Source organism: Tiliqua scincoides, chromosome 4, assembly GCF_035046505.1.
Source record: "Tiliqua scincoides isolate rTilSci1 chromosome 4, rTilSci1.hap2, whole genome shotgun sequence".
NCBI classification, from domain to species: domain Eukaryota; kingdom Metazoa; phylum Chordata; class Lepidosauria; order Squamata; family Scincidae; genus Tiliqua; species Tiliqua scincoides.
The window spans coordinates 168,147,401-168,175,115 of record NC_089824.1 but is presented as its reverse complement, the minus strand read 5'-3'; the positions used below and the strand labels follow the sequence as shown (position 1 = coordinate 168,175,115).

At 45.3% G+C, this 27,715-nt stretch overlaps 1 protein-coding gene across 1 annotated transcript in view; it reads left to right on the top strand.

The window, feature by feature from the left end:
• Nucleotides 1–27,715, top strand: part of LOC136647808 (copine-5) — a 140,591-nt gene that overhangs the window by 51,789 nt on the left and 61,087 nt on the right. The window contains exons 4-7 of the mRNA XM_066623593.1: nucleotides 6,881–6,984; nucleotides 8,707–8,746; nucleotides 11,267–11,343; nucleotides 27,631–27,690. Of these exons, the coding sequence (XP_066479690.1) occupies nucleotides 6,881–6,984; nucleotides 8,707–8,746; nucleotides 11,267–11,343; nucleotides 27,631–27,690 (281 nt within the window). The remainder of the gene's footprint in view (nucleotides 1–6,880; nucleotides 6,985–8,706; nucleotides 8,747–11,266; nucleotides 11,344–27,630; nucleotides 27,691–27,715) is intronic.

Genomic DNA, 27,715 nt, shown 5'->3' with positions numbered 1-27,715 from the left:
CCAGACTGGGCTGTTGGCTGTAGTGCTTTGCAACAGCGGAATGGAGGTTCACTGTTGCAAAATGGCTGCCATGGAGCACTTCATTGATGGCCATTTTGGGAGCACTGCCGCAAGAGGCAGAAGTGCTCCCTGTACGTTGTCAGGCTTCGTTGCACCTGCTGAAGCAGGTAAGGCAGCAGTGGGGAGGAATGGGAGTAGCTGCAGGAGCAGGTAGATCTGGCGGCAATGGTGTATTCTGGATCCTATTGTCCCATTTGGCAGCTTCCCCACCCTCCTTCTCTCCTTGGACCTGTGCCAGAGCTAAAGAACTGACACAGGTCCCATTGCAGAGTGGGGGCTTACAAAGGGGTAAGGAGATTTCAATCCCCTTTCCTCTCAGAAGTCTCTTGATCCATCCCATCGCTGGATACAGTGTGCACCTTTTTGGCGTGGCTGCACCAGTGGGCGGGGGGGGGGAGTAGCTGGGGAGAAGAATAGAATTTTGCAGGCACCAACTGTTCCGTTGGGCAGAGGGCAGAAGGGTGGGATAACTGAGGCCAAAGCAAGTCTCAAACATTATCTTCCAATGCTTCTGAATTATTGATGCTATTTTATTTCTCAGATTTATATACAACCCTTCCGCCAAAGAATTCAGGGTGGTGTACTCTGTTCCTGTCTTTCATTCTCACAACAACCCTGTGAGGTAGGTGAAGTTGAGAGATAGTGACTGGTCCAAGGTAACCCAGAAGGCTTCATGGCTGAGTGGGGATTTGAACCTGGATCTTCCAGGTCAACACCAGAACCACGAAACCACCATGGCTCAGTTCTGACTGACCCCTTGAAAATATAAATAAATTGGATACTGAAGCAAGTTTAAGGGTTGTTAGCCCACAGAGTTTTCTGGACTATGGATTTTTCACCAGACTTCTAACGATGTAGAATACTCAGAGCCCCAAGCAATATTGTCATCACCCTGGAACTCCAAGTAGCCTGTGTGTGTTTGACTCTAAAGGATTCCCATTGAGTACAATGGGACTTACTCCCAGGTGTGTATATAATTGGTAAGTGTGTATATGGATAGAGAGATGCTCTTTACACTCTCACATAACACCAGAACCAGGGGACATCCGCTAAAATTGAGTGTTGGGAGAGTTGGAACAGACAAAAGAAAATATTTCTTTACTCAGCGTGTGGTCGGTCTGTGGAACTCCTTGCCACAGGATGTGGTGATGGCGTCTGGCCTGGACGCCTTTAAAAGGGGATTGGACAAGTTTCTGGAGGAAAAATCCATTACGGGTTACAAGCCATGATGTGCATTTACAACCTCCTGATTTTAGAAATGGGCTATGTCAGAATGCCAGATGCAAGGGAGGGCGCCAGAATGAGGTCTCTTGTTATCTGGTGTGGTCCCTGGGGCATTTGGTGGACCGCTGTGAGATACAGGAAGCTGGACTAGATGGGCCTATGGCCTGATCCAGTGGGGCTGTTCTTATGTTCTTATGATTGCAATCCCTCCCAATTGGGCTAATTCCCTTCTTAAAACACCGCAGCCCAGGGGAGGTCTGTAGATCCCAAGTGAGTCATTGCAAGCCTCTCTCTTTGGACATTCTTGGCAAGCTTTGGTTTTTTCTGGCTCTGATCTGCTGTTGTCAGGTTGGGTTGGGAAGCTGAAATCAACACCTATCCCTGCTCTTTAGTAGGAAACTCTCTCACTACCTCACAAATACTCTCTGACAGGTGATGGAGCAGAGCTCTGGCCCAAGATCACACAGCCAGTCAGTGATAGGCAAGTGAACTCCTAGCCTGTTAGATGGAACCAGTTGGATTTACCAGAGGCATTGTAAGTGCTAAAATGTAATTGGGCAGTGAGGCAGGTTGAAAGTAATGGTTAGATACAGGCCATGTTGCCTGCCCAGTAGTGCAGCACTCAAACTATGGTACTTCTGTCTAGAAAGCACCTTGAAGTCTCTGCTTTCCCTGCAAGAGCAGATGCTCAGCCTGTGACAAGATTATACTTTGGGGTAATTGCCAGAATGATTCCACATTATTATTTTGAGCACTAGACAAGAACTTTCCATGTTTTCCCGTTGACATAACAGATGCATACTGAGAGTGACTCAGTTAATGAAGTTCAGTTCAGCAACTCTGCATGGAAAGCAACACAGCAGCTAAATGGAAATTACTTTCAATTAAATATTGTGTTTAGCTCCTTCTTCAATCAACAAAGTGTAAATATTTTGAATAAACAAACATGGATTCATTGATGCTAAGCATAATAGTGAAGAAGACGGAGGAAAATGGCAACCTTTCATTGTATCTATGGCACAGCCCCACTCACATAAAAGTTGTTGTAAAAGTTAGACCTATTCTTAGGTATATTTGGGGTGCTGAATCCAAAAATGGCATCGGTTTTGCTTGATTGGCTCTAGTTTTGGGGTATAGCATAGCCACCTTATATGTTGATTCAAGCAGCTTCCTCATGAGGAAGCTGATACCATGGCTTTCTCAAGAGGAAGCCTTTTGAATTGGCATATAAGGTGGCTATGCTGTGCCCCCCAAAACTAGAACCAGTCAGGCAAAACTGATGCCGTTTTTGGATCCAGTACACCCCAAAATCCTAAATGCATTCAAATATTCTTGGCAACTTAAAGAAGTGTATTTTGCAGACCTGTGTATCAGAGATATACTCAATAGCTGTCACTTTGCTTGTCATGAACTTTTTATTAAGGGTCAGTAGGAAGAACTTTCCAGCATGCAGCATTTAAAAAAAAATTATTTTCAAAAAACCAAATCGTTTTGTCTTGGTATGTGTGAAAACCTAGGTCCACCCAAGATCTTGGTCCAGCCAAGATTTATGTAACTACCTATACATAGTGTTACCACTTATTAATGGATAGAATAAGAATGGCTCATTCTTTTGTGTAATGTACTATGGATAAGTGAAAGCAGGTACAGTATAGCTAAGCCTGTGAACCGAAAAGCCCTGCTTCAAATTTCACTTCAACCATTGATTCTGCCATTTAGGTGGCATTAGAGAATTCTTAAAGATGCAATCAGAATCCTTGTTTTTGCTGCAGCTGATTCAAATGTTCTCTCACAAACATCTAGAAGCCTCATATTAGCTGCTGCACCTGACATTGGAGGTTGATGGAACTGGAATTCAGAAACACAAGTCTCTTGTTTCATTAAGCAAAGTAAACTCTTGCTTGGCCATAGGCCATAGACCCATGTCTATGTAGGCCAAAACACAGGCCATAGATCTCACAATCCACATTTCTGAAAATCAGAGTTTCTGTTTTACTTTCACCTTTAATCAGATTTAAGTTCACTTGCCTAGCCTATATCAGCTTTCTGCGTGAAGACGCCTCCTTTTCAAGTTAGGAATATTTTGCCTACGTTTTGCATCTTGCGTTACAGAAAGGGAGCTTTGGAAATAAACTAGAAAATCAAGAAGTGCATTGCAATCTTCTCCTGGCCAAGTGCAGAATCCTCCATGCATTAATTATCTATTAATTATCTTGCATTTTATTCACCCTAATTCTTGAGTACCATACGAAGAAAGTACCATGTGTATCATGTCCACTTTGCAAATAAGGATTGTATTAAAATGTGAACAGCCTTTTTGTTGTCATCAGGATGAAATGGGATTTACAGTATTTAAGTGCCTGGATGTTTTTCGTCTAGGGACATTTTGGTGCCAAGTGGCATCCTTCCTATCATGTTGCATTCAGCACATCCTATCTCCAGTCCATTTGCACACAGTCTACTGGTCAGCTGCCTCAGCCATACCTTTTACTTCTTGTGAGTCTCCAGTTAGAAGGTTGGGGGGGGGGGGAAGACAGGAAGAGCAAGAGTAGGCATTCAATCCTGAATCTGAACAGAGAAGGCTTACAAGTTCTGCTATGAAAGCATTAAGGCCAGTGTGCATTACTGTACTGGCCAGAAGTGTTCACAGTAAAACTTGTAAGTGTTCTCTCTGTACAGATTCAGGCTTGAATGCCACATGGGACTGAAATGTCTTTCTGACTCATACAGTGTCAGCACTGTGAGGCGTCTGCCAGAGATAATGATGAAGGGGAGGAGAGTGCTGTACTCGGAATACTTCCCACTTACTATGCATGCCGGGTTCCTCTCCTGACCTGAAGGAGCTCCTTCTGGTCTTGGACCCAGAATTTAAGCAGCCCCTAGGGAAACACTGTTTAAAGATTTCATCTTCAATAAATCTAGGGGATAAGAAGAGACTGTTTTGACAATGTTATTTTCCCCCAAAATTCAAGCATTGGGGTGAATAATCCTGTCTCTGAAGCACCTTGATTTCAGGGGAAGGGGAATTCTTGCCTCTAGGCTGAGTGCTGGGTAGGCTTCTTTTTCAGCACTCATTTAGCACACTGTGTCAGCAGCCTGACAAAACTCTCTTCATCCTCCTGCTACCAGAGGTACCTTTGTTGGAGCAGGTAAAGAGCTGTGCAACTGTGGCTCAGAGCCTTTTTGGTTATGACAAAGAACAGTGCACACAGACAGCCCAGGCAGTCTGAAATTGTCTTAAGGGTTTTAAAAAATGTTTTTGAGCTTTTCCTTGAAATAATGAGCCCTTCTCCACTTTTCCACTTGAGTGGCTCTTTAAAAAGCAAAACAGGCAAAAAATATTTGTAGGTGGATGCAGCAAAAGTGGGAATGCTGGCTTTAACTGTGTAGTGAAGTCAGAAGCTGCACAGGACTGCCTATAGTTTAAGCCTAGCTAAAATCCAGGAACTCTGAGGCAGTGTGTTCAACAGATACTAGAGCCTTCTGGTTGTCCGAATCCTCCCAGCAGCCTTTGAATGTTCAAAATTCGTACTCTGTTTGGCTGTCCGAATAGTCTCAGGTTGCGTTTCAGCAGCACAGGACAATTCTCCCCATTGTACGGCCAAGGAGGTGAAGCCTAGAGAGGTCCATTGTGTTGCTCTCTACTCCAGATTTTGCTTCATCAGGGAGGATATTCAAATACTTATGAATGTAAAATACCCTGCCTCTGTCTTGGCATGCACTCAGCAATGGACAGTTCAGATCAACTTTCTTAGCTTCCAAAGAAAGCACGGCTGGTCGTCACTTGGCACCTCAGCACTCAAAGTGCGGACCCAGAGGGGAGAAAGGGGCCTGTTTCTCTATCTTGTTCTTTGTCTCTGCCTTGTAAGGAGTCCTGCTTGTGTCCTTCACTTTACTTAACATACAACGATTGCATATCCAGTCCCTCAGAGCTGGATTTTCTCCGAGCATGAAGTCCCTTCAACCTGACTTTGGAAATGCCTCCAACAGAAACACCCATTTGTAATACACACATACAGTCACCCTGGTTGTGTCATAGGATTAATTTAGCCCCTAAATATATTAATTGGTGGTAGACAGGAAGGCTTTGCAAGTCCACCTAGCTATTCTGTAACCCCCTGTGGACTGATGATGTGTAATTAACATCTGCTTAATTGATGCATCTAGGGGCTTAATCACAGAGCCTTTATGATCTCGCTCTCTAGGCTAGCTTTGTGTAAAGGAAGCTGCTTTTGCTCCTATACTTGTGATGCAAACAAAAAATTGGCAGTTTTCAATACAGAAGGTTCCTACCCCTTCGTCAAATCTTTCATCCTCTCCTTTCCTGTGTTTACTGCTCCTTTTTTGCCTTCCTCAACACTTTCTTGTTCCACACACCCCTTGCTGTCTCTGGAAAGATCAAGCTACTCCTGTACCCTCCAACTGTACCTATTCAGTAGGTTGAATTATTGTGTCTTAACTATGTTTACAAGTGGCTGCTCAGCACCTAGTTAGCCCTTACTGATTGAATGTATCCTCCATATGTATCCAGTTGCTGGTGGACTGCCTGCTTCAGGTTTGTGATTGAAAGTCTAACAACCTGGATTGCTGTGCTTACAAATTCTGACACAGGGCAGTACAATCCTACCTGGCGCTGGAACAGGTAGGCCAGTGTACCTGCATTGTATCTAGTACAGGTTTTGGGCTGGCTAAGTCTTGGCCCAAGGCATGGGGTAAAAATTTTCCTTACCCTGGGGAGAGCCGCAGCAGCCCCAATGGGTCTATTTGGATCTGGGTGTGGGCGGGTGGTGAGTGGGAGGCAGGGCTTGGATCCTACAGTTATGCTGGATCCCAACCCCCGTTCCTGAGGAGAATAGAGTGGCTTCAAGCCACTGTGGTCTCCTCGGACTTGTGCCACCTCAAGAGGTGGCTCAAGTCTGAGGAGACCCATAGGGGCCAACAGGGGAAATGGTTCCCCTTGCCTCTGGCTGAGCCGCTTATGGCCCCTATCCCGCGCTGGATACAGTGCAAGCCTCTTGACTTGCCTGCTCCAGCACAGGATAGGATTGCGCCCTAAGAGTCTGAGCTGTGAATTCATGCGAATCAGATCTTACCTCCTGCTGGAATTCTCACCAGGTAAGCCACTCCCTCAGCATCAGTTCCCCAGTTCCACGTGGGAATAATGATACTTAGCTTACATATTTGTTGTCAGGACAGCATCAAAAACGATGCACATGGAGCACTTTGTGCATGCAGAATGTGCTATACAAATGTGTCATTAACTTTTTTGGCTGAAGGTGTTGAAGTTGTAGAAAATGTGTCTAAGAAGTGAAGCTGTGAAGGAGAATTGCATGTTTAGCAACTACAGGTGTGGGAAGTGTAAGAAAAAAATACCCCAAATGTGAAGTTCATCAAAATATAAACTCCCACTGCCCCCATTCTCCCACCCTCCTCTCTCTCATCTGTTACTTGGCATGATTTTTGCCCTGCATACTGGAAGGAACTGGACTTTGTATCTAACATATGGAAGTACAAAACTGGAAAAATCATCACTTCTGCTTATTACAACCTTGCTGGATTCCTTCCCCCTTCTCATTGGTGTTTCCTCTCTTTGCAGTTTGGTAGGACCGAAGTCATCGACAACACCTTGAATCCTGATTTTGTGCGCAAGTTCATCCTTGATTACTTTTTTGAGGAGAAGCAGAATTTGCGTTTTGATCTGTGAGTGACCTGGAAATTCTAGGGGTTGGGAGTGGTTGAGGAGAAGGTGTGAATATAGATACCAATAATTGTCTTATTTCAGCATGATTCAGGCTGCTATTCAGCAAGACTGTATGGTGAAAAGCAAGTGTGACCATTGCCTTAGTTGAGATTCGCAAAGGAGCCTCAAGTGCATTGGAATTCAACGAAGTTTGTTGTCTTTGGAGCTTCAAGGGCAGCAATAATTCCAATTAATCTCAGCATCATTGCCTTATCAAGCCTCATATGGTCTGTTCTCTTCTGGGATTCTCATTATCATTCTGCCCTGAAATTGACTATTCCACACTGGTTGCACCATGAGACTCCCAGTGATCCCTTTGCAAATGCCTTTGGCTTTGCAAAAGCTTGTGTGTGAACTGATACTGAAACAAATTTGCTCCTCCAAAAATCTCCTTTACAAATCTCACTATGGAGGGTTCGCCAGGTGTCCTCTAAGTGAATGAAGGAACAAATGAATGAATATGTATGTCTGGTTTTGGTAATTAGTGACATTTAATGTCAATATTGGATATCTGACCTTTGATATTTGACAGTATTGGATAATTGACATGCAATGTAATTTAGTATTTGACAAAACTGATAGCTGATATCCAGTGGTGTATCACAGTGGCTTTCAAACTTCCTACCTTCAAGGAGCAGATTTTATCAATGTCTGTCCAGGAAACTCTTTGCAACTGTCACAGGAACTTCACTCTGCCAAGGATCTGTGTGTGTGTGTGTGTGGGGGGATGTATTCCAGGATGTGCGCTCAGTTAACACAGGACAGTGTTGAGCCTCTCCATCACCCATTGTGAATTCACTGTGCATCCAAAAACACACCCAATATTTTCTCTGTGCATTTCAGAGTATTTCTCTTCTTGTCCCCATAATAGTTAATAATAATTGAGCAAGCTACTGAGGCTGTTTCAAAATCACTGTTCTTCTTTGACAGTATTTGACGACTGGCAGGCAATTGTGTTTCATATAGCATGTGATAATTGACACATTGTGCCATTTAAAAAAAATTGTATAGCATTTGATAGATAACTTAAAATTGTACTTAGTCTTTGACAGTGTTGATTGATAACATGCAATGATAAATAGTATTTGACTATTCACAACCTATGAGATTTCATATTTGAAACCTGCCATGGTCAGAACAACCAAAAGACACCACCAAGCCTACATAATTTCAAAGTTGAGTTTAAACATACTGCTCCAAACTCAAATGTGGCTTTGAAATTGGCTGACAAAATGGGCAGATTCAGCAAATGTTTAATACCCGCCATAGAATATGTTTCGGCTCTAGTGAGAAGGAGCGGAACTGGAAAGTGGAGATGTGTCCCAATTCATCATTTCTTTACTCTTTGAACTTGGAGTTTCATGTAGACCAAAGGAAGCATCCTTTCAAGCTGACATTGCAGTATTGCTCTTGCTCCCTGTGTTCTCATCCCACTTTCAGTCGTTCATTCAGCTTTGATTTCAAAAGGCAAACCCCAGGAACCGACACAGGAGAGAAGCAGCAGGTTTGCTCTCCTTCCTTTGAATCCTTTTCCTTTTCCACGTACTGTATGTTGTTCAACATCTCAGCTACCATGCGGGCCTTTAACTGCAAATTTTGCAGAGTGAGGGGAGAAACTGCCAAGACGCTACGGAATTGAAAATGTAAGATGTGATTTCTGCTTCTCTTTGCATTCTTTGCAGTTACGACGTGGACTCCAAGAGCCCTGACCTGTCAAAACATGTAAGTGCACATTTTCTACTATTTGATTGTGTCATGGTCAACATGCTTGTTTTTGAAATTCTTTTTTCTGATCAGATTTCATTATTGGCTAACAGTGCAATCCTGTGCATGTTTACTTGGAAGTAAATCCCATTGTACTTGCACACCTTCCTGGAAGTATTAAAACTGAAGCCCAGGTCTTATTATTTGCAGTTGTCAAACACTAAGAACATAAGAACAGCCATAGGCCCATCTAGTCCAGCTTCCTGTCTCTCTCCTGTCTCTCACCGTGGCCAACCAAATGCCCCAGGGAGCACACCAGATAACAAGAGACCTGCATCCTGGTGCCCTCCCTTGCATCTGGCATTCTGACATAGCCCATTTCTAAGATCAGGAGGTTGCAGGGCTAACACACTGCTAACAACTGGCCTTTTTCCAGCACATGTTTGGTTCATTCTCTTATTTAATTTATTTATTTACAAATTTATATCCCATTTTATCTCCCCAGCGAGCATTCAGAACTGCTTACAAGTCAATGCAAACATTATAAAAATTACATATTAAAATTCCCTAAAAACAGTATACAACCTAAAAAACTCATTAAAAGCCAGAAGCAAACAATAAAAACAATGCAGCCCATAAAACTAATCAACATAAAACCTTAAATACCCATACTGAAATCCTGAAATTCAGAAGGCAAGTGTAAAAAGAAATGTCTTTAGGCCCTGCTGAAAAACCTCCAAGGAGGGAGCGGTTCATAAATTTAGAGGAAGGGAATTCCATAGAGTAGGTTGTTCTACCAAATTCCTCTTCCAAACTTGGTGTAGAGAACTTATGCCTACTTGAAGCTAATTAATCCCCCTGGTTCAAACCCAGCTAGCTCTAGCAGCATATAAACCTACTGCTGAAACCCAGCACCAGTGGGAAGCTGACTAGTAGTTAGTTTGCCTGTGAGGCTGCAGGCTCCCAGTTCTCCAAGCAGCAGCTCTTGGACATGGCAGCCACACACTAGTCTCCAGCTGTCTCTGTTCCACAATTTGCCAGGCAGTTAGTCCATTGGCCAGTTTGTTAGTCACTTATCTAGTCTGTGAGTCAGTCCACAGTTCCTTGTCAGTCTGCTAGTCCGTTGGTCTGTCAGCCAGTGAATCAGTTTAGTCCACTCATCCACTGTGATCACAGGTAGTCACATGATCACTACCTCCAAGCTCTTCTCTTTCTACTGCCCACAAACTCTCCCTTCTCCAGGTGCTGCTTTTATCCTGTAGTGACCTGGCTGCCTCTAGTGGCTGCAGCTGTGCAGCACCCATAAGAACATAAGAACAGCCCCACTGGATCAGGCCATAGGCCCATCTAGTCCAGCTTCCTGGATCTCACAGCGGCCCACCAAATGCCCCAGGGAGCACACCAGATAACAAGAGACCTCATCCTGGTGCCCTCCCCTGCATCTGGCATTCTGACATAACCCACCTCCAAAATCAGGAGGCTGCGCATACACATCATGGCTTGTACCCAACACATCATGGCTTGTACCCACACATCATGGCTTGTACCCACAGCTAATTAGAGCCTGAGGTTAGCCCTTGGTTTCCTGGCTGATCTTGAGGAAGGGACCACTGCTAGCACCACACCCTGTCTCCTGGGAGGGAGGGCCTCTTCCATGTTTTCCCCTACATAGGTGCCACAATGGAAAAGGCCCTACTCCTTACTGCCACCCCTCCTACCTCCATAGGTGGCAGCACCTATAAAAGAACTCTCTCCGATGACTGGAGAGGATGAGCCAGATTATATGGAAGAAGGCGGGCTTTCAGATATCCTGGCCCCAAGTCAGGATACAAAGGTCTTTATAGGTCAAAACCAGCACCTTGAATTGGGCCTGGAAATGAATGGGTAGCCAGTGCAGCCGCTGAAGCAGTGGCCCAATGGAGTCAAATTGCCAGTGTCCAGCAAGCACATGGACTGCTTGTCCTGGATGAATTATTTCAATGCTCTTTTAGTTGTTCTTCCCAAAGAAACTCCCGTTCCTATTTTGCATTCTGCCACTCACCTTATTGTTGCTATGTGGAAATAAGAACATTTCTCCTGTTTTTGTATGGCATGAATGTACAGTGGCCCTGATCATAAGTTAGCAGAGTGATGTGGAAGCCTCTTCCCCAGAGTTTAATCCCAATCAGCTTTGGTAACATCTGTAGAAAAGTATCTACATGGGTTAGCTGAAAAATGAGACCTCATTGACCAATTGTATTAGTGGATCACTGGAATCTCTTACATCTCAACTTTGATTTCAGGGAAATTGGCCTGCTCTTCCTCTCATAAAGTAATATCTAACATTTTATGTCAGATGGAAATTCTGCCACATGTTTTGGTTGAAATGGAGAAATGATCATATTGAGGCCACAAGGATTCTTCCAGACACAGATAGAATTTTACCATCCCATCCAAAACTTCTCACTTCCAGTCTCCAGAGACAACCTCCTGGACATTGTAAAGCAAAGTACATGTAATTGTACAATTTCATAATGATCGTGTTCATTCCTTCGTTAGGATTTTCTGGGTCAGACTTTCTGCACACTGGGTGAGATTGTTGGGTCATCAGGAAGCCGCTTGGAAAAGCCTTTGACGTGAGTGTCCACGTCTCCCTGTGTACATGTGCTGGGGGCTTGCATGCCAGTTATAACTTCAATGTGGTGATTACTTGAGCTGAACTCTAGGCTTTCTTTTGCTATGTCATATCTGCAAGTTGGACAGAGTTGTGAGCTCCTACAAATTGATAGTGTTGGCACCGCAAGCATAGGAAGTGTCCAGTCAGTTCAGGCACTGACTGAAGGCCCATGAGATTCCCAGGGCCCAACTGACTCCACCAGCACCTATCTTTATGTGGTGCATCAACAAAGTACTCCATTGCTGCTTCCTTCCTCTTTGCTCTCCAGGGTCCCTGGAAAATAAATTAGATTAGCAGGGAGGATGGGAAAAGATGGAAGGGCAGGTGTGAGGCTTGTGCTGGTCCTGTCTCCTTTCACCCCTCCCCCAACAGCCAATGTGTTGCTCTCCAGGAAGTGAAGTCCCTGGAGAGCAAGCATGACTGGCTGCAGTGGTGTCACTAGGATTTGTGTCACCCCATGCAGTGGGCAGGGCAACACCCCAGGTGGGCGTGGTGATGTACCATCACCCCACCCCCACTGGTTTTTTGGCTGTACCTTTTGTTAGAACACAGATATTTCAATGTGGATTGTTTCATTGCATTCTGCATGAAATTATGCATTGATTGATATTTAACATGATGGTATTATTCCTCCACATTCTGATTTTAGTGATTTTGAAAACTCGTAGAGTCTCACACACACACACCCCTATGTCAACTTACTAACAACTTATTGCAGCAGTTCTCAAACTTTTAACACTGGGACCCATTTTTTAGAATGGCAATCTGTCCAGGACCCATTGGAAGTGATGTCATGGCCAGAAGTGACATCATCAAGCAATTAAAATAAATAATTATAAATAATTAAATTAAAATAAAATAATTAAATAAGGGGGAGCCAGTCCTGTTCCACCAAGTGAATCTACTCTGAAGTAAGTCCTATTGTGGTCAATGGGGCTTACTCTCAGGAAAGTGTGGGTAGGATTGCAGCCTGTGAACCCAATCCTATGCATGTCTACTCTGAGGTAAGTCCCATAGTGGTCAATGGGGCTTACTCTCAGGAAAGTGTGGATAGAATTGCAGCCTTTGAGCCCAATTCTATGCATGTCTTTTCAGAAGTACGTCCCATAGTGGTCAATGGAGCTTACTCTGTAGTCTACCTGAAATAACCCCCCCCCCCAAAAGGAATCAGTGAGATTTCCAACTCTCCCCAGTTCCCAGTTTGAAGTTCTTCTATTTCAGGCACATCAGAATAAAGACCCTCCTGGCTTTGCAAGTGCAAAACAAAACTTTCCCTTTACCATTCACGCCTCTTTTTCGTTCTTTTTGGGGGGGGGGGCTGCCTTCTGGTGCACTCCAGCTCCATTGGATCGGGACCCTTCTGGTGTCCTCACATTCCCCTTTGCCTGGCCTGACCACCAGCCAAGGCATGTCTGCCTACTTGCGAGTAAACATTACTGTGAGGCTGCTTTGCTTTTCATAAGCCTCCATAGACTAGGAGGGAGGCAGCTGGGAAGGAGGAACCTCCTTTTCCGATGTTTTTTGGGCTGCACTCATTGGATGAGGACCATTCTGACATCCTTGGAGCCTCTCAGCCTGCCTTGACTAAGGCAAGTCCACCTACTTGAAAGTAAACACAGCCACGTGGCTTCCTTTCAGGCTCTGACTCACGCGTGAGGGAAGCTTCTCAGGTGTTTTTTTTGGTGCTGCATTCATTGTAACAGGACCATTCTGGTGTCGTTGGATTCCTCTCAGCCTGCCCTTTCTGACAGACTATGGCAAGTATGCCTACTTGCGAGTAAACGCGCGCTATGGCTGACTTTCACTTTCCATAGGGCTCCATGCACTTTTTCCTTCTGGTTTTTTGGCCATAACTTTTGAATGAAAGGAGCGATTTCAATTCTGTTTTTTGCACTGCCCTCCGCTGGAATTTCTGCATCCAACGGTGTATGGCATGGCACAGTAGCTCCTAACCCCACTAAGTTAGCGCGTCCTCCCCAGGGCGCATCACCCCCCCATGCGTCACCTGGTGCAGTCTGCACCACCTGCACCCCCGTAGCGACACCAGTGACTGGCTGGGAGGATGAGGGGAAGGTTGGAGGGCCAGTGTGAGCCTCATGCAGCAGTTCCCAAGCTTACCACTGCTGTGATACCCTTGGAACTCGGGAGTGAGTGGTGGAGAAGCAAAATGTGTCACATGATCAGCCACTCACTTCTAGGTTTGGAAGTTGTCACAAGCCTCCAAACAGCTGTAAGAGCTGATGTAAGAACATCAGAGTGGGTGGAGGGCTTTCCCTAGAGTGGGGTTTTCATGCGCTGCAGCTCTACCACGATGCTGAACCTCCTTTCGCTGTTTGGAAGCTTGTGCTGCGGTCTCCCTGCTGGGGGCAGCACTTTGGGAACCACTGCTAGAATGGAGGCGGAGCAACCATTTCCTCTTTCTCTCCCTCCCTCCCTCACTGCAGCCACATGGAGGAGTTGAAAGCCATGAGGGCCCTGTGTGCATGCTTGACAGGTGCAAGGGAACCCCTCAAATCAAAGCCATATTCCTGATTGCAAGCCATATTCCCGGTTAAGATTCTGTTGGGGGTTCCTGCTGGATCCAGAATCATGTAAAAATGTGAGCCAGTCCTGCTGCTTCTCCACCCAGCCTCTGATAAACAGCTGAGATGTTTTTCCTGGCCCACTTAGAGACACAGGAGGAGCTGCACATGTGTCCATCCTTCTAAACGGCAACCAGTTTAATGCTCATGATTTTTCTTCAAAGAATCCTGGAAACTATAGTTGGGTAGAGTAATGATAATTTTCTTTTAGCAATCCATACCACCTGCCACAGGGACATGGGAAGAGAGGGAATGACTGTGAAACAAGTTTCAGCTCATTCCCTATCTATGTCCTTTGACAAAAAAACTGGCTCCACAGCTCTGGCGGTTAGATTGCTTCTTAGCTAAAGTAGTATATATAGATCTTTTACCACTTGGAAGGCAGATTTCTTCTTGCTATGAGGCAAATATTAGCTAATACAAATTAATACAATACAGTGTACTGGTCCACCATTAATTTGTGGCTCCAGGTCATTACTATCATTTATTTTGCAGTGCCTTAATAGATTAAGAGCCCAATCCTCCCCCCTCCCCCGCCAATGCAGCTACACCAAAAATAGTCACACTGTGCCCTACAGGGATGGGTGGGTGGGTCGGGAGGCTTTGGAGGGGAAAGGGGAATCATTTCATCTTTCCCCTCCATAAGCCTTCTGTTCTGCAATGGGTCCAGACCTGCAGCAGCCTCCAGAGGGACTGGAGTCTCCAGTCCACAACCCATTTACTAGGAACTGTGGGTCCGATCTTCAGCCCTGCGCACCGGCTTACCGCTGGCATACACTGTCGCAAATGTGTTGTAAGGCATGTGGGGAAGGGTTGGGAGAAGGCATGGTGGTGAGAGGGTGTGAGGCGGGAGGGGGTGGGACTGGTGGAGATCAACTCCACCAGATTCTGATCCCCATGTCAGGCCGTGCAACCTAACACGGGGCTCCTTGATTCTGCACCAGCTCAAGAACCTTACTTCCCTTACTCAGGGGAAGGGGGAGAAAGTCCCCTTCTCTTAAGGAAACTGCGGCAGCTGCCCGGGGCACTTAGGATACCATGGCAACTGCTTTTGGCGCTGCACCAGCCATGTGCTCTGGCCAGCTCAGGGTTGGGCTGTAAATCCCATTGAAATCTGCAGGATATGCTTCTGAAGAATGGACTATGGCAACTAAAACCTGTGTTTTTCTCCAAAGAATCTGAATACATGTATATGTATTCAAAGAAACTCTGTGCTAGCTCTTTGAACCTTTTCTTCTGGCAAATATTTATAATTTCGTACCCTTTATCATATTTGCTGCTAGCCTCGGGATACTTTATAATGTGTCCTGCAGTGGTATCTGCCTAATGTGTGATTCGCATTAGTTTGTATTACAGCTGCCTATCTTAGCCCATTTTCCATCACATTTGTAGGAAAAAAAAAATGTGATATTTATCATTTCTTTCTCTGGATGTAATAATTTTACATATGTCTTTATTGAATTTCATCTTATTGTTTTGGATTCAGCTCTCAAGTCCTTCAAAATTGCTTTCAGTGCTTGTTCTGTCAACTGAAAGATTTGTCCCCACTCCCTGTCTGCACATTTTCATTTGCACCATCCCTCTGTGTCTTCAGTGCTATCTTTGTAGTTATCTCTTACAGTTTGAACAGCTGCACTGTAGATACTGCAATTTGACCAACTCACATTAATCCAGATTCTATCCCACAGGCTCAAGAAGGGTAAGAATTCAAAATTATTTCCAAAATCGATAAGATGCTTCAGTAGAATATCCCCCAAATCCTAAGTACATAGATAGGCACATACAGCTATAGCACACACTCACTTGTTCTTTAGAAAAGCCATAGTCTCTTTCAGCATTCCCTCTGAGGCAGACGTTCCCAAACACTGTGGTGCCCCAGCCAGGAAACCTCTGTTGCTGCCACCTTAGGGGTGGGGTGACAGCAATGGTGGCGATGTGATTGCCACGATCGTGCCCGCTGCCAGAACAAAGGGGTTTTTTCCACTTTCCTGTGGGTTGCTGTAGCTCTCTGGAGGATCTGGGGAGCCTGCATCCCCCTCTGCAGGCCTCCCCGCAAACCTCTGTAAAAAGCAAAAATTAACCACTTCCAGTTTCACAGCACAATTGTGGTGATCATGTCACTGCCCCTTCCCCTTCCCCGCAAACACTTTCAGGTTCCTAAAGAGACTGCTCTAAAGAGTCAATGCCAGTGCGTGGATCCCTTTAGCAGCTGCGCAGCATTGTGAAGGATCACAACACCAGCCTCTGGATATTCAGCGATGATGTCATTACATCATCGATGAACTTCCAGGTTGTTGAGCTCCGCACTGCACAGAGCTCAGCTGGAAGGTGCGCTGCCATGCACTTTAGAAGGAAAACAGGTCTCTTTCTTATCATCAGTTATTCCATCTGTGATGCAGGCATAATAATATTTGCCTACATTACGGGGCTTTTAAAAGGATTGCTGAGATTGTGTTTCTTTAGAATGCCATCCCCTTGGAGGCTTGACAAGCACAGTATCTCCCAGGGACATGTGGGCAGGGAGGCAGAGCCTCATGTGTCCTGTCATACTCCAGTGAAAATAGCCTCACATGCCTGTTACTATACAGGGAGAGTCTAGAGCTTGCAGCAGCAAGAGCTCAGCCTTCCCTGTGATTATGCAAATACTCCATTCAGTTTCTGAGTGATTGTACCATCACAGGGAAGGCTGAGCATTAGCTGTCACAAGCTCTAGTCTCTCCCTATATAGTAACAGGCACATGCTTGTTACTATACAGGGAGAAACTAGAGCTGTGGCTTTGAGAGCTCAGCCTCTGCTGTGATCGCATAGGCACTGCAGCTTCCTGGTAGCCCCCAGAATGCCTTATGGTGCTAGAGCAAGTGCCTCTCCAGCCATTCACTTCATTGCATGCCTCTCTTTTCAGAGGGGAGTGAAAACTTTCCCTTTCACTGTGCTTTCAGCCATTGGATGAAGCATGGTTTTTGTTTTGCTTATTCCAATGCTCTGTTTTAATTGTCCTTTGTTTTGCCTCTTGGTTTTTGAATTCATTTTTAGACTTGAGTTGTTTTAACTGCACTTTCGTTTAATTTGCTTTAATGGAAAAACACTTTGGCAGCCTTGATGGCCAAAAGGCAGTATATGAATATAGTAAATAAGCAAGTGCGTGTGCATTGAATAAAACATTCTATAAATGCTACATTGTTACGATTATTCTATTTTAGCATCAAATGCATAGCTGAACGTAACTGGTGACAGGAGAATCTGTAACTGATGGATTTTTCCTTCTATGGAGTAGTTCTTAAGAGGCTCCAGGGTCTCAGCTTTGGAAACAGCGTGCATTCGGGAAGACGTCTCCATGATGCATACATGTTGGAGAGGAAGCTATGGCGTTTCTAGGAAAGGCATAGTGATCCCTCAGCGTGTTGTACCAAGCTGAAGACTTTCTTGCTGAATTGAAACTGAGAAGCTCCTGTTGAGTGTGCAGAAACTTGATCATGCAGTTATACACTGGTAGCCTGAAATTTCCTTATTGCCTGAGAGAGCAGCTTTAGCATCCCAAGAAGGCAGCAGGTGCTGAGGGTCCACTTGCAATTGCCAGCCGTAATTGGAAATGATGATACGTACAGTGAGGGAGAGATTCTCACTTTCTCTTTTGTCTTTGAGAAGCTGCTTATTAATTCAAAAGGACCACGGGAGGGAGAATGCAAGGAGGAAGGCAGTGTGCACAAGTGGGTGGGGGGCATTGCAGAAACCCACTATGCCATTAATTATCATTGCCGCTGGAAGTCATTCAGAGTTCCATGCTTTCTCCTTAGAGAAGCCGCAGGTACAAAATGCCAATCCCATCTGGATATAAAAAGAGACGTGAAGGGAGGTGGATTTCTAATCATTGTTTATACTCTGTACAGTACTTCCACTGTGCAAAGTGCTTACCAGTCCTATTTTATTTCTGCCTGATAAGGACCCTGTGAAGTAGGTCATGATTACTCCCATTGTATGGTTAGGAAAATGAGATTCTGACGTAGTGACTTTTTTGCCCAAGGGCTCCTGAGCAAGTAGATGGGGCTTCCACCTAACATGACAGTGTAGCTTAGAAGATGACAACCTTCATCTCTTGCATAATACAGCACACACATAACACTGCAGAATCACACAATCAAATGTATTTTTTAAAAGCGCTGTCTGCCAGCTGGACTGATGGAAAGGGAGAATGGTAGTCAGGGATCTCTGTGGGGCATTTTTTAAAATATTTTGAAAACACAGTGTGATGCTCTTCATGTCCATGCTAGGTTGTTTGTCATCATTAAAGCTCTCAATGTCAGAAGTGATTGTGATTGTTTGGGGGATAGCTAGCTGGGCCAAATCTGGCCCTATTGTTGGGATTTATGGAAGCTGCATGACCAAAATGCTTTCCTGAAGGGAACCCCCTGGAAACTTGGAGCAAAGTTCAGGACTGAAACAAAACTGGTTGTTGAAACTTTTGTAATCTCAGGTTTCATTTTTGGAACACTGGGGCCCATGCACATGACCCTACTGTGTTCTGAAAATCCTTCCATTAACTGCATTAAAATATTGCTTTTTGTTCTTTCTTCATCTCTGAAGGCCACTTCCAGGATTCTTAATGATGCACCTGAAGGTTGCTCCTGGAATGTTCATACTGTTGGAAGGATTTATATTTGTGTGAATTAGATACTCTCATATGCTGAAAATCCTGGAAGTGATAGTAAACAAGTGAATGAACGCTTATTCACACAACCATTTCAGATAGCCTGTGCTTCCATTGTACTAAGGGACGGGCTGGTACTGGACAGATTTGATCTTACACTGTTTGGCTTTTGGCTCGTAATTACAACTGCAGCTTTTTATGTTGTGTTGGTTGGGTACCCAAAGCCAAGCTGGCTGGAGTTCAGTCTGGGGTATCAGCATGTATACAGCCAGCTCAGCCCGATGGCAGGGATGGACAGGCTGAAAAACTTGTGTGGTTAGGCCCAAAGTCCTACTCATTTTGAGATTTTTATTCCCAGAGTGACTCATGGATGCACCTCATTGTAACATAGAGTTTTAGAAGTGGCCTTCACATTCCAAAGCAGTGCAGTGAACTGCACTTCCTTCCTTCCTAGATCACTATGCAGAATCATTTTGTGCTCAGCAGTGGCGTCACTAGGATTCACGTCATCCAGTGCGGGAGGACTGCGTGTCACCCCATGTAGTGGGCAGGGCAACCCACTGGTTTTTTGGCTGTACCTTATGTCAGAACACAGATATTTCAATGTGGTTTGTTTCATTGCATTCTGCATGAAATTACACATTGATTGATATATAACATGATGGTTTTATTCCTCCAAACTCTGATTTTAGTGATTTTGAAAACTTGTAGAGTCTCTCTCTCACACACACCTCTGTGTCAACTTACTAACTCCTTATTGCAGCAGTCTGAGGCCAACAGTCTGAGGCAAAGAGGCAAAGAAGGAAGGCCCATAGCCTGGGAGACAGACCAGGGACAGACTGCACTTGCTCCCAGTGTGGAAGGGATTGTCACTCCCAAATTGGCCTTTTCAGCCACACTAGACACTGTTCCAGAACCACCTTTCAGAGCACGATACCATAGTCTTTTGAGACTGAAGGTTGCCAACAACAATGCATTGCAGCAGTTCTCAAACTTTTAGCACCGGGACCCACTTTTTAGAATGACAATCTGTCCGGGACCCATTGGAAGTGATGTCATGGCCAGAAGTGACATCATCAAGCAAATTAAAATAAATAATTATAAATAATTAAATTAAAATAAAAGAAATAATTAAATAAGGGGGAGCCAGTCCTGTACCACCAAGTGAATCTACTCTGAAGTAAGTCGTATTGTGGTCAATGGGGCTTACTCTCAGGAAAGTGTGGGTAGGATTGCAGCCTGTGAGCCCAATCCTATGCATGTCTATTTAGGAGTAAGTCCCATAGTGGTCAATGGAGCTTACGTTGTAGTCTGCCTGAAATAACCCCCCAAAAGGAATCAGTGAGATTTCCAACCCTCCCCAGTGCCCAGTTAAACTTCTATTTCAGGCATATCAGAATAAAAACCCACCTGGCTTTGCAAGTGCAAAATGGAAAACTTTCCCCTTACACACCTCTTTTTTGTTCTTTGGGGGGGGGGGGGCTGCCTTCTGTTGCACTCCAGCTCCATTCGATCAGGACCCTTCTGGTGTCCTCACATTCCCCTTTGCCTGACCTGACCTCCAGCCAAGGCACTTCTGCCTACTCATGAGTAAACGCAACGTGAGGCTGCTTTGCTTTCCATAAGCCTCCATAGAGTGCAGCTGGAAGGGAGGGAGGGACCTCCTTCTCCCTTTTGTGTTTTTGGGGGCTGCATTCATTGGATCAGGACCATTCTGACATCCTTGGAGTCCTTTCAGCTTCCAATGGACTACTTGCGAGTAAACGCGGCCATGTGGCTTCGTTTCCGGCTCAGATGCGCAGCTGGGAGTGATGGGACCTTCTCAGAGTATTTTTGGGAGGCTGCATTCATTGGATTGGGACCATCCTAGTGTTGTTGGAGTCCTCTTGGCCTGCCCTTTCTGACGGACTATGGCAAGTACGCCTACTCATGAGTAAATGCGTGCTGCGGCTCACTTTCACTTTCCATAGGGCTTTTGAACGAAGGGAGCGATTTCAATTCTGTTTTTTGCACTGCACTCCGCTGGCCATTCCGCATCCAACGGTGTATGGAACGGTAGCTCCTAACCCTGCGATGTTAGTGCATGCTCCCCCCAGGGCGCGTCACCCCCCCAGGGTGCGTCACCCCCCGGCGCGTTACCCGGTGCAGCCTGCACCCCCTGCACCTCCCTACCAACGCCAGTGGTGCTCAGCATGTATAGCACCATAACAGACAGAACAGATGAGCTGTCAGAGAGCTCATGGCAACCAGCAACTATACTGATGTAATAACAAACACAGAGGGGAGTGAAAGATGTACCCTGAATCAGCACAATCTTTGCTCGGCTTGGATCTCCAGGAGGTGTGAACAGGCCTTTCAAGCACAGCTACAAAGCTGGTGTTTTGTGCATGTTCGCCCCCAGGTGCCACATTAATTTTGAGATGGAAGATACCAGAGCGACTGACACAGCGGTTTGCCTTTTCATCTTGTAGGCTGTGATTTGGTGCCGAGAGTTTGAAGGAGCAGCTCTCCTGGGAATAGCCTACTCCCAGGAGAAAGCAGAACATAATTGGCCTCTGTGTTATGAACATCTGTTTCCAGCTTACTAAACTTGAGAAGCTCAGTGAAAGTGACAAGCAAACATAAAAATCTAGGGTTATTAATCCACAGCCCCACAATCCTCAGCGTAGGACCTGTGTGGGCTGGTTTGGGTGTGTCAAGCAGAAAATCCAAATTGCAGCCCCTTCACTGAGATCCCGTCCCTCCATTGTGGACAGCGTACAGAGTGAAAGGCCAGTAATGAGGTAGCGGCTCAGTGCTGAACTGCATTGGAGATCAACATAGGTTTCACTTAGGGGGCCTTCACCAGTGTTTTGTGTTTTTGCATCCGACTTGGAAGCGGAGAAGATGCTCCCAGGAAAAAAAAAAACAGCATGACTGTAACATGGGAGAATCTTGCACCGACAGCACCTCTCAGTTGCTGTGTAACATTGATTTAGCTGGAACTCTAGAATCATCCATTTATTACACATGGCAACAGGCTCCCTTTGGCTTCTTTCACAGCTGGGATGTACACCTCGAGGGAGGGAGAAGACATGGAGACAGCATGCAAGGAAGCTTTAAGGACTGTTCTAGACAGAATTGTGTCTCTCTTCAAAGCTAATTTCAATATCCCATGTGAGCAAAAGAGCGACACTGAGGGCAACAGGTTTCTTAAGCATGGTTGTCTCTAATGCTAACACAAAATAGTTTTTTTCCTCTAATTCATTCGATTTAAGTCAGTCCGTTTTCTTCAAAACGTATATGTATTTTAAACATCTTTACCTTTTTAAAACATAAGATAAATAGTTCATTTGCCCTTCAGAAAGAGAGAGAGGGAGAGGAGATGGGATTCTACATAATTTCCTTGCACAGCAGTCATTTATCACCAGAGTCTCAATTTCCTTTGAAGAAGAAATTCTTCACAGTCCTCAGTTGGGTGGTTCACTCGTGGCTGAATGCCTGCAGTGCCCAGAGGTTGGGTCCCTTTAATCTGAGAAGCCTTAGTCAAGTGGGAGATACAGCTTGTCTTTTTGAAGGGCTAGCCCCACCCGCCCAAGGCAACAGAAAAGCAATATGGAGTGTAGAAATGGGTCAGCCTTCCAGCTAATTTGCATGTTGCTGTCAGAATTGGAAAATGTATGGAGTTAAAGTGTCTGCTCTCTTTTAGGTTGCCAAGAGGCAGGTTCTGTTCTCGTGGAAGTCAGGACAGGTGCCTGAGTTTCCCACTTAGCATTTGCCTTTTCCCACTGGCAACTGAATGTCAGGACCGATCTACAGTCATTACTTAATGAAGCTAGACCAGGACAGAGCACAGAAATAAGAGCTGTGGGAAGGAAGCAATTGAGAGAGTCTGCCCAGTGCTTCTTTCTGCCTGTATGGATGGGCAGGTAAGGAGGGGCTCAGATGGCTGTGGGAACGATGCCCAGTTGCCACCATTGCCATCAGTCACCTATTCATCTGTTTAGCAGTGCAAATTAGAGGGCAGCGAAGGACTATCTCTGGAGCAGCTCCCTGACCAGACTGGATCAGGTTTGACAAGCACTGCTTGAAACTTGCACTTGATTTCCATAATAAGTACTATGAAGGATCCTCAATTCTTGCCATCTGTGCTAACTTTTGGAACACAAACAGATTACAGTGCTGGATTATGTGCATTTTCTCATCATGAGGCTAATGATATATTTCACTCCTAATTACTATGTTACTCTGATCCCTTGGATGCCTCTTAACCTGAGCTCACTTTAACAGGGTATGATATGTACAATTTGGAGAGTCAGCACTGACATGGCAAAAAGTGGGACAAGCAGCCAAAATACCTTTAAAATAATGAGTACTATGGTATAGGACAATTCAGCCCTCCTGGATTTATGCAAATTCTGTAACAGCAACCACACTCATATTCTCAACAATCCAATGGTGGACCTCCCTGGCCCAGCATGCGAATCCGCCCCCACCCCACTAACTGCAATGTTTCAGAGCCTTGCGCTACTCCAGGATGCACTGGGGAAGCCTCCTGAGGCTTCCCCGCACTCTGAAACTATGCTTCCAGCAAACCGGAAGCACAGTTTTCAACCGCGTCAGGAGCCTCAGTGAGGCTTCCACGTGGTCCTAGAGGCGCGCAAGACTCTGCGCCAGGGGCATTTGCCCCTTTCACTGAATGGCAGGTTCACTACTGCAATAATCTCTCTGGTCTGTTGGTTTGATTGCATATTGTTGCACTGTTGATGTTCAGCAAACCTCTGCATGGTCCAGATCCCACGTAGGGTTACTGGACATTGGCAGTCAGCTAGAGTGTTATTAGGACTTGTTGCTCAGCCCTGGCCTACTGACCCATTAAAGAGACAACCTGTTACTAATTTGGCTATCCTGGCCTAGTTGGATTGAACTTCCCTGCAGCTTCCGAAAAAGGCAAAGGCTTCAGGGAGGCTGGCTTACTGTTGTGCAGACTAGCAGTGTAATCCTTATGCATGCATTCTTAAAAGTAATTCCCACTGTATTCAGTGGGCCTTATTTCTGGGGAAGTATTTGATTGCAGTCTGCATTTGTGACCCTTTCCCTTCAGCCAGACATCTGCCCTGAATTTCTTTCCAGCCTCATGCCACAATCCTATCCCCCATTGGTTTATGGAATGCGGCTGCGCCATAGAGGCATGCACTTCATGCTGTGGAGAGATGGTGGTGATGGTAGTGGTGATCAAGAGGCCTCCTCAAAGTACTTTGGTTTCATTACCTCTGGATAGGCCCGTTGATGGCCAATGGGTCTCCCTGGACCTCTGCCAGCTCTATAGATGGCAGACTTCTGAGGTGCATAAGGATGCAGCACAGGCTGAATTTCGGGGGCTAGGATCTGGTGTTTGCCACAGAGATCCACCTTTCCTTCCTGCTCCCTGCCTCCTGCCCACCACCTAGTTACTCCCCCCTCCAGTCATGAAATCCCCCATATGCCAGTTTACCAGCCCTGTCTTTAAATAACATACAGTGATCCGCGGCAGCGTAGCTCTGGTGTAGCTGCTGCTCTGTGGCGGTGGCAGCATGCTCTGGGCCCTTTATGACAGTGGGATGCTGTTCTGCTGTGGTAAAGAAGAGGATAGAATTGTGTGTTAGAGTTTCAGCCCAATCCTGCTTTGCTTCTGTTCTGAATCTGATTCTACCCTTCGCCTAATCCTTGCAAGGTGAACTCTCCTGGCTCTGATCCTGTGTATGCAATTCACAAACTTGGCTGGCTTTTCTGGATTTGCAACAGTGCAGACAAAATTTGCTTTCCCAGTTTTTCACCAAAGTCACTTATGGGAGAGGCCATGTGATGGGAGAGGAGATCACCTTGTAGGCTTCAGGATATTGTGAGGGTGTTCACTAGAACCGGACACGCTTCTTCAACAACTATGTCGGCTCTGGGCAATGATGGGTTGAGCTTTGAGTGTGACGGCAGGTACTTGATACATTTTCAGTTTCTTCTAAGAGAAATGGCATCAGGCAAAGCCATGTCCTTTGACTGTGTAATTCGCTAATCAAGGCTCTCTCCAGCTGGTAAGGAGAAAGGTTGCCACTCTTCACTGTCAGGAGCTGCAGCTGGGGTGATCAGTCATCTCCACTCCTTTGCCACCTATTATTACTCTGACTGCCTGGTGACCACAAACTGAACTTGAGGCTGCTGTTTGATAGGCAGCAAGCATTTCTGAGCCTTGGAATATAATCTCAGGCCTCCTGCTAGGGTGGTAATTGGTGCAGACATGGGAGCAAGTGCAGTAGTAGTAGGGCATGATACTCAATATTTAGCTAAGACATGATGTTTTCCCCAATCATATGCTACTGCCTTCAGAACATAGGAGTTCAGAGTGCATATAATTTGTGGAACCCACCTTGGACCTTTTATTAGAGGTATACATATTGTTTCAAACAGATTGCATGACCCAAGGGGCAGACTCTCTTGCACTGCACAGGGTGACAGGACCATTATGTCCAAGACAACCTTTCTCCTTACCTGGTCAAATGCATCCTGGCATTGGACATTTGTGTTTTTGCATCTTGGACATTTGTGTCCCAATATATGTATATTTATATTAGATGTATTTTTTAATTTTTAAAACGCAAAGATAGGGTTAGGGCTGGATAAGAGACTTGGAATATATAACACGGGGTTTGTTACCCAGTTATACTGGGTTGCAAATAACCAGAATGCAAAAAAAAAAGAAAAAAAAAAAAGATGCAAATGTCCAGGGACACCAATGATCAGGACGCATTTGACCAGGACACTTTTGTCCAGGATGCAAATACCTTAGTATCATCGGACGGTAGCCTTGAGCAGTGTCCCAGGCTGTTCCACTGAGACTGGTGGAAGAATCTGTATCACAAAGAATGGTGCAGCAATGCTTGCTTGAGAGTGCTGCTTCTGCAGCAGGGCTGCCCTTAGAGTGATGGTGCCAAATTGGGCCCTGCACACGGGAGACTGCCATAACTGGAATCTTGCTCATCAGCTGACACTCACAAGACCAGCACAGTGAGCAGACCATCTCTGTTCATAGGCCTTTCCCTGTGAGTGTTTGGCTCAAAATGAGCCCCCTTGAAAGCAGTTGGCAGTGATGTCATTATTAATTAATTATTAACAGTATTTATATACTGCTTTTCAACTAAAAGTTCACAAAGCGGTTTACAGAGAAAAAATCAAATAACTAAATGGCTCCCTGTCCCAAAAGGGCTCACAATCTAAAAAGATGCAAATGAATACCAGCAGACTGCCACTAGAACAGACAGTGCTAGGGTGAGGTGGGCCAGTTACTCTCCCCCTGCTAAAAAAGGAGCACCCACTTGAAAAAGTGCCTCTTACCCAATTAGCAGGGTCATCATGTCATCACCACTTATTTCCAAGTGCCATGCTTCATGGCAGGTGCCATCGGCCATGGGCACGCCACTCATTATGGTGAGTAGGGAGGACTGCAGGGGATGGGGGAAGTCTTGAAAAACGGTCTCACATCAGGCCCCGCAACCCCTAAGGCTGGCCCTGTCTATGTGTCATAGGCCACCTAGTTGACACCTAAAATTTGCTGTGAAGACACTGCCAATGAAAAGTATTGTGTTGCTACCCACTGAGAATGTTTAATGCTGCAAGCTGCTTGTCCATACCAGCTCATGTTGCCTGTGGGAAGGGAGTTGTCCTCAGGCCAACTCAATGAGATGCTTAGGTATTTGTTTCTCATCATGAGCCAGTATTGTGTCCATCCGTCCTCACACTGACAAACAGGCGAGTTACATACCTGTGTAGGGTGGAGGGAAATGTGGACTGATTGTAAAAGTAGCAAATTTCCAAATGCTTCTTCCAGCACAAATGAAGAGTGGAGACGAGGATAAGATATATTGAGAGAAGGCTAAAATAAGTCTCTCACAGCATTCAGTGGGAGGAGGAATGGACCTAAGTCAGGTTCTATAAATATTGTTGAGGAAACTGTATTGGTGAAGGAAGGGAATTAATCACTGTCTGTGCAGCTATGGCCTTGAGCCAAAGAAGAGAAGGAAATGTAAAAGATACAACTTACAGCAGGGGAATGGGAAAACTTGGAGCCCCCAACCTTGCAGTACTGTACAGTATAGCTTTCATGTGCACACTATGTGGTTCTAGAGCCAAATCAGTACTTTTGTCAAGGTCATGATGTGCTTGATCACTGGCAGGCATGCAGAATCTGCCATGATCTTATCTCTTTGAATGTAAATTCCATGTGAGTTTGTAAGGTGTTTTCAGTGAGTGAATATCTGGAGGAGTGAGTGCTTATAGACAAAAAGCAGAGCTCAAGAGAAACATAGCCAGAATACGCTCTTCCCCCAACATAGGTCCATGAACCTCTTGTCTCCCGTTTATAGACGTCCATCTAGCAAGCGATCTTCACTCTAAGCTAGGATTTTAACACATGGTCCAATAGGGCCTCACTCTGTAGGATTTCTGTTTTTCACCAAGAGTTGGATTTGGCTTTCCAGGAACCCACCAGAGCTTAACTCATAAAATGGAGTCTTTTGCTATTACATTGTTAATGTAAGGGCTGGTTCACGCTTGCATGTACATTATCCAGCATCTCATCACTCAGTTACTTGCACTGAACTCTTGAACTGCCTCTGTTCACAGTGGTGTTGTTTGAGGTAATATGATGTGTTAAAAGCTCTGCCTTTGGTATTTGATCTATGCCAGTTGTAAGAAATTGGTTGATACAGCAGTCGTCGGATGATGACCACGTGTGTGTGAACTCAGTCAGATGCTTGCCTTTGACTTGCATTGCTTGAACCGCCTGTGTACTGATATTTTGCACATGTTAGCACATGCACAGACCCACTTTGCCTTCTTTTAATATGGCAAATCAGAAGCAACACCAGCCTATGATCATGCATTGATTACAATGAATGGGAAACCATGCAGAAAGATCTAGGGAAAGGGTCAGCTCTCCTTAAAATGTAAGTGTGCTATGAGTAGGAATGATAGTTCTAACTCTTCTTTCTTCTGCTTCTTCTGTTACAGGATGGGAGCATTTACATTACATTCCAAAACCGGGAAGCCTACGCCATCTGTTTCCAATGGGTACGTCTTCTGAATCCTCTTCTTT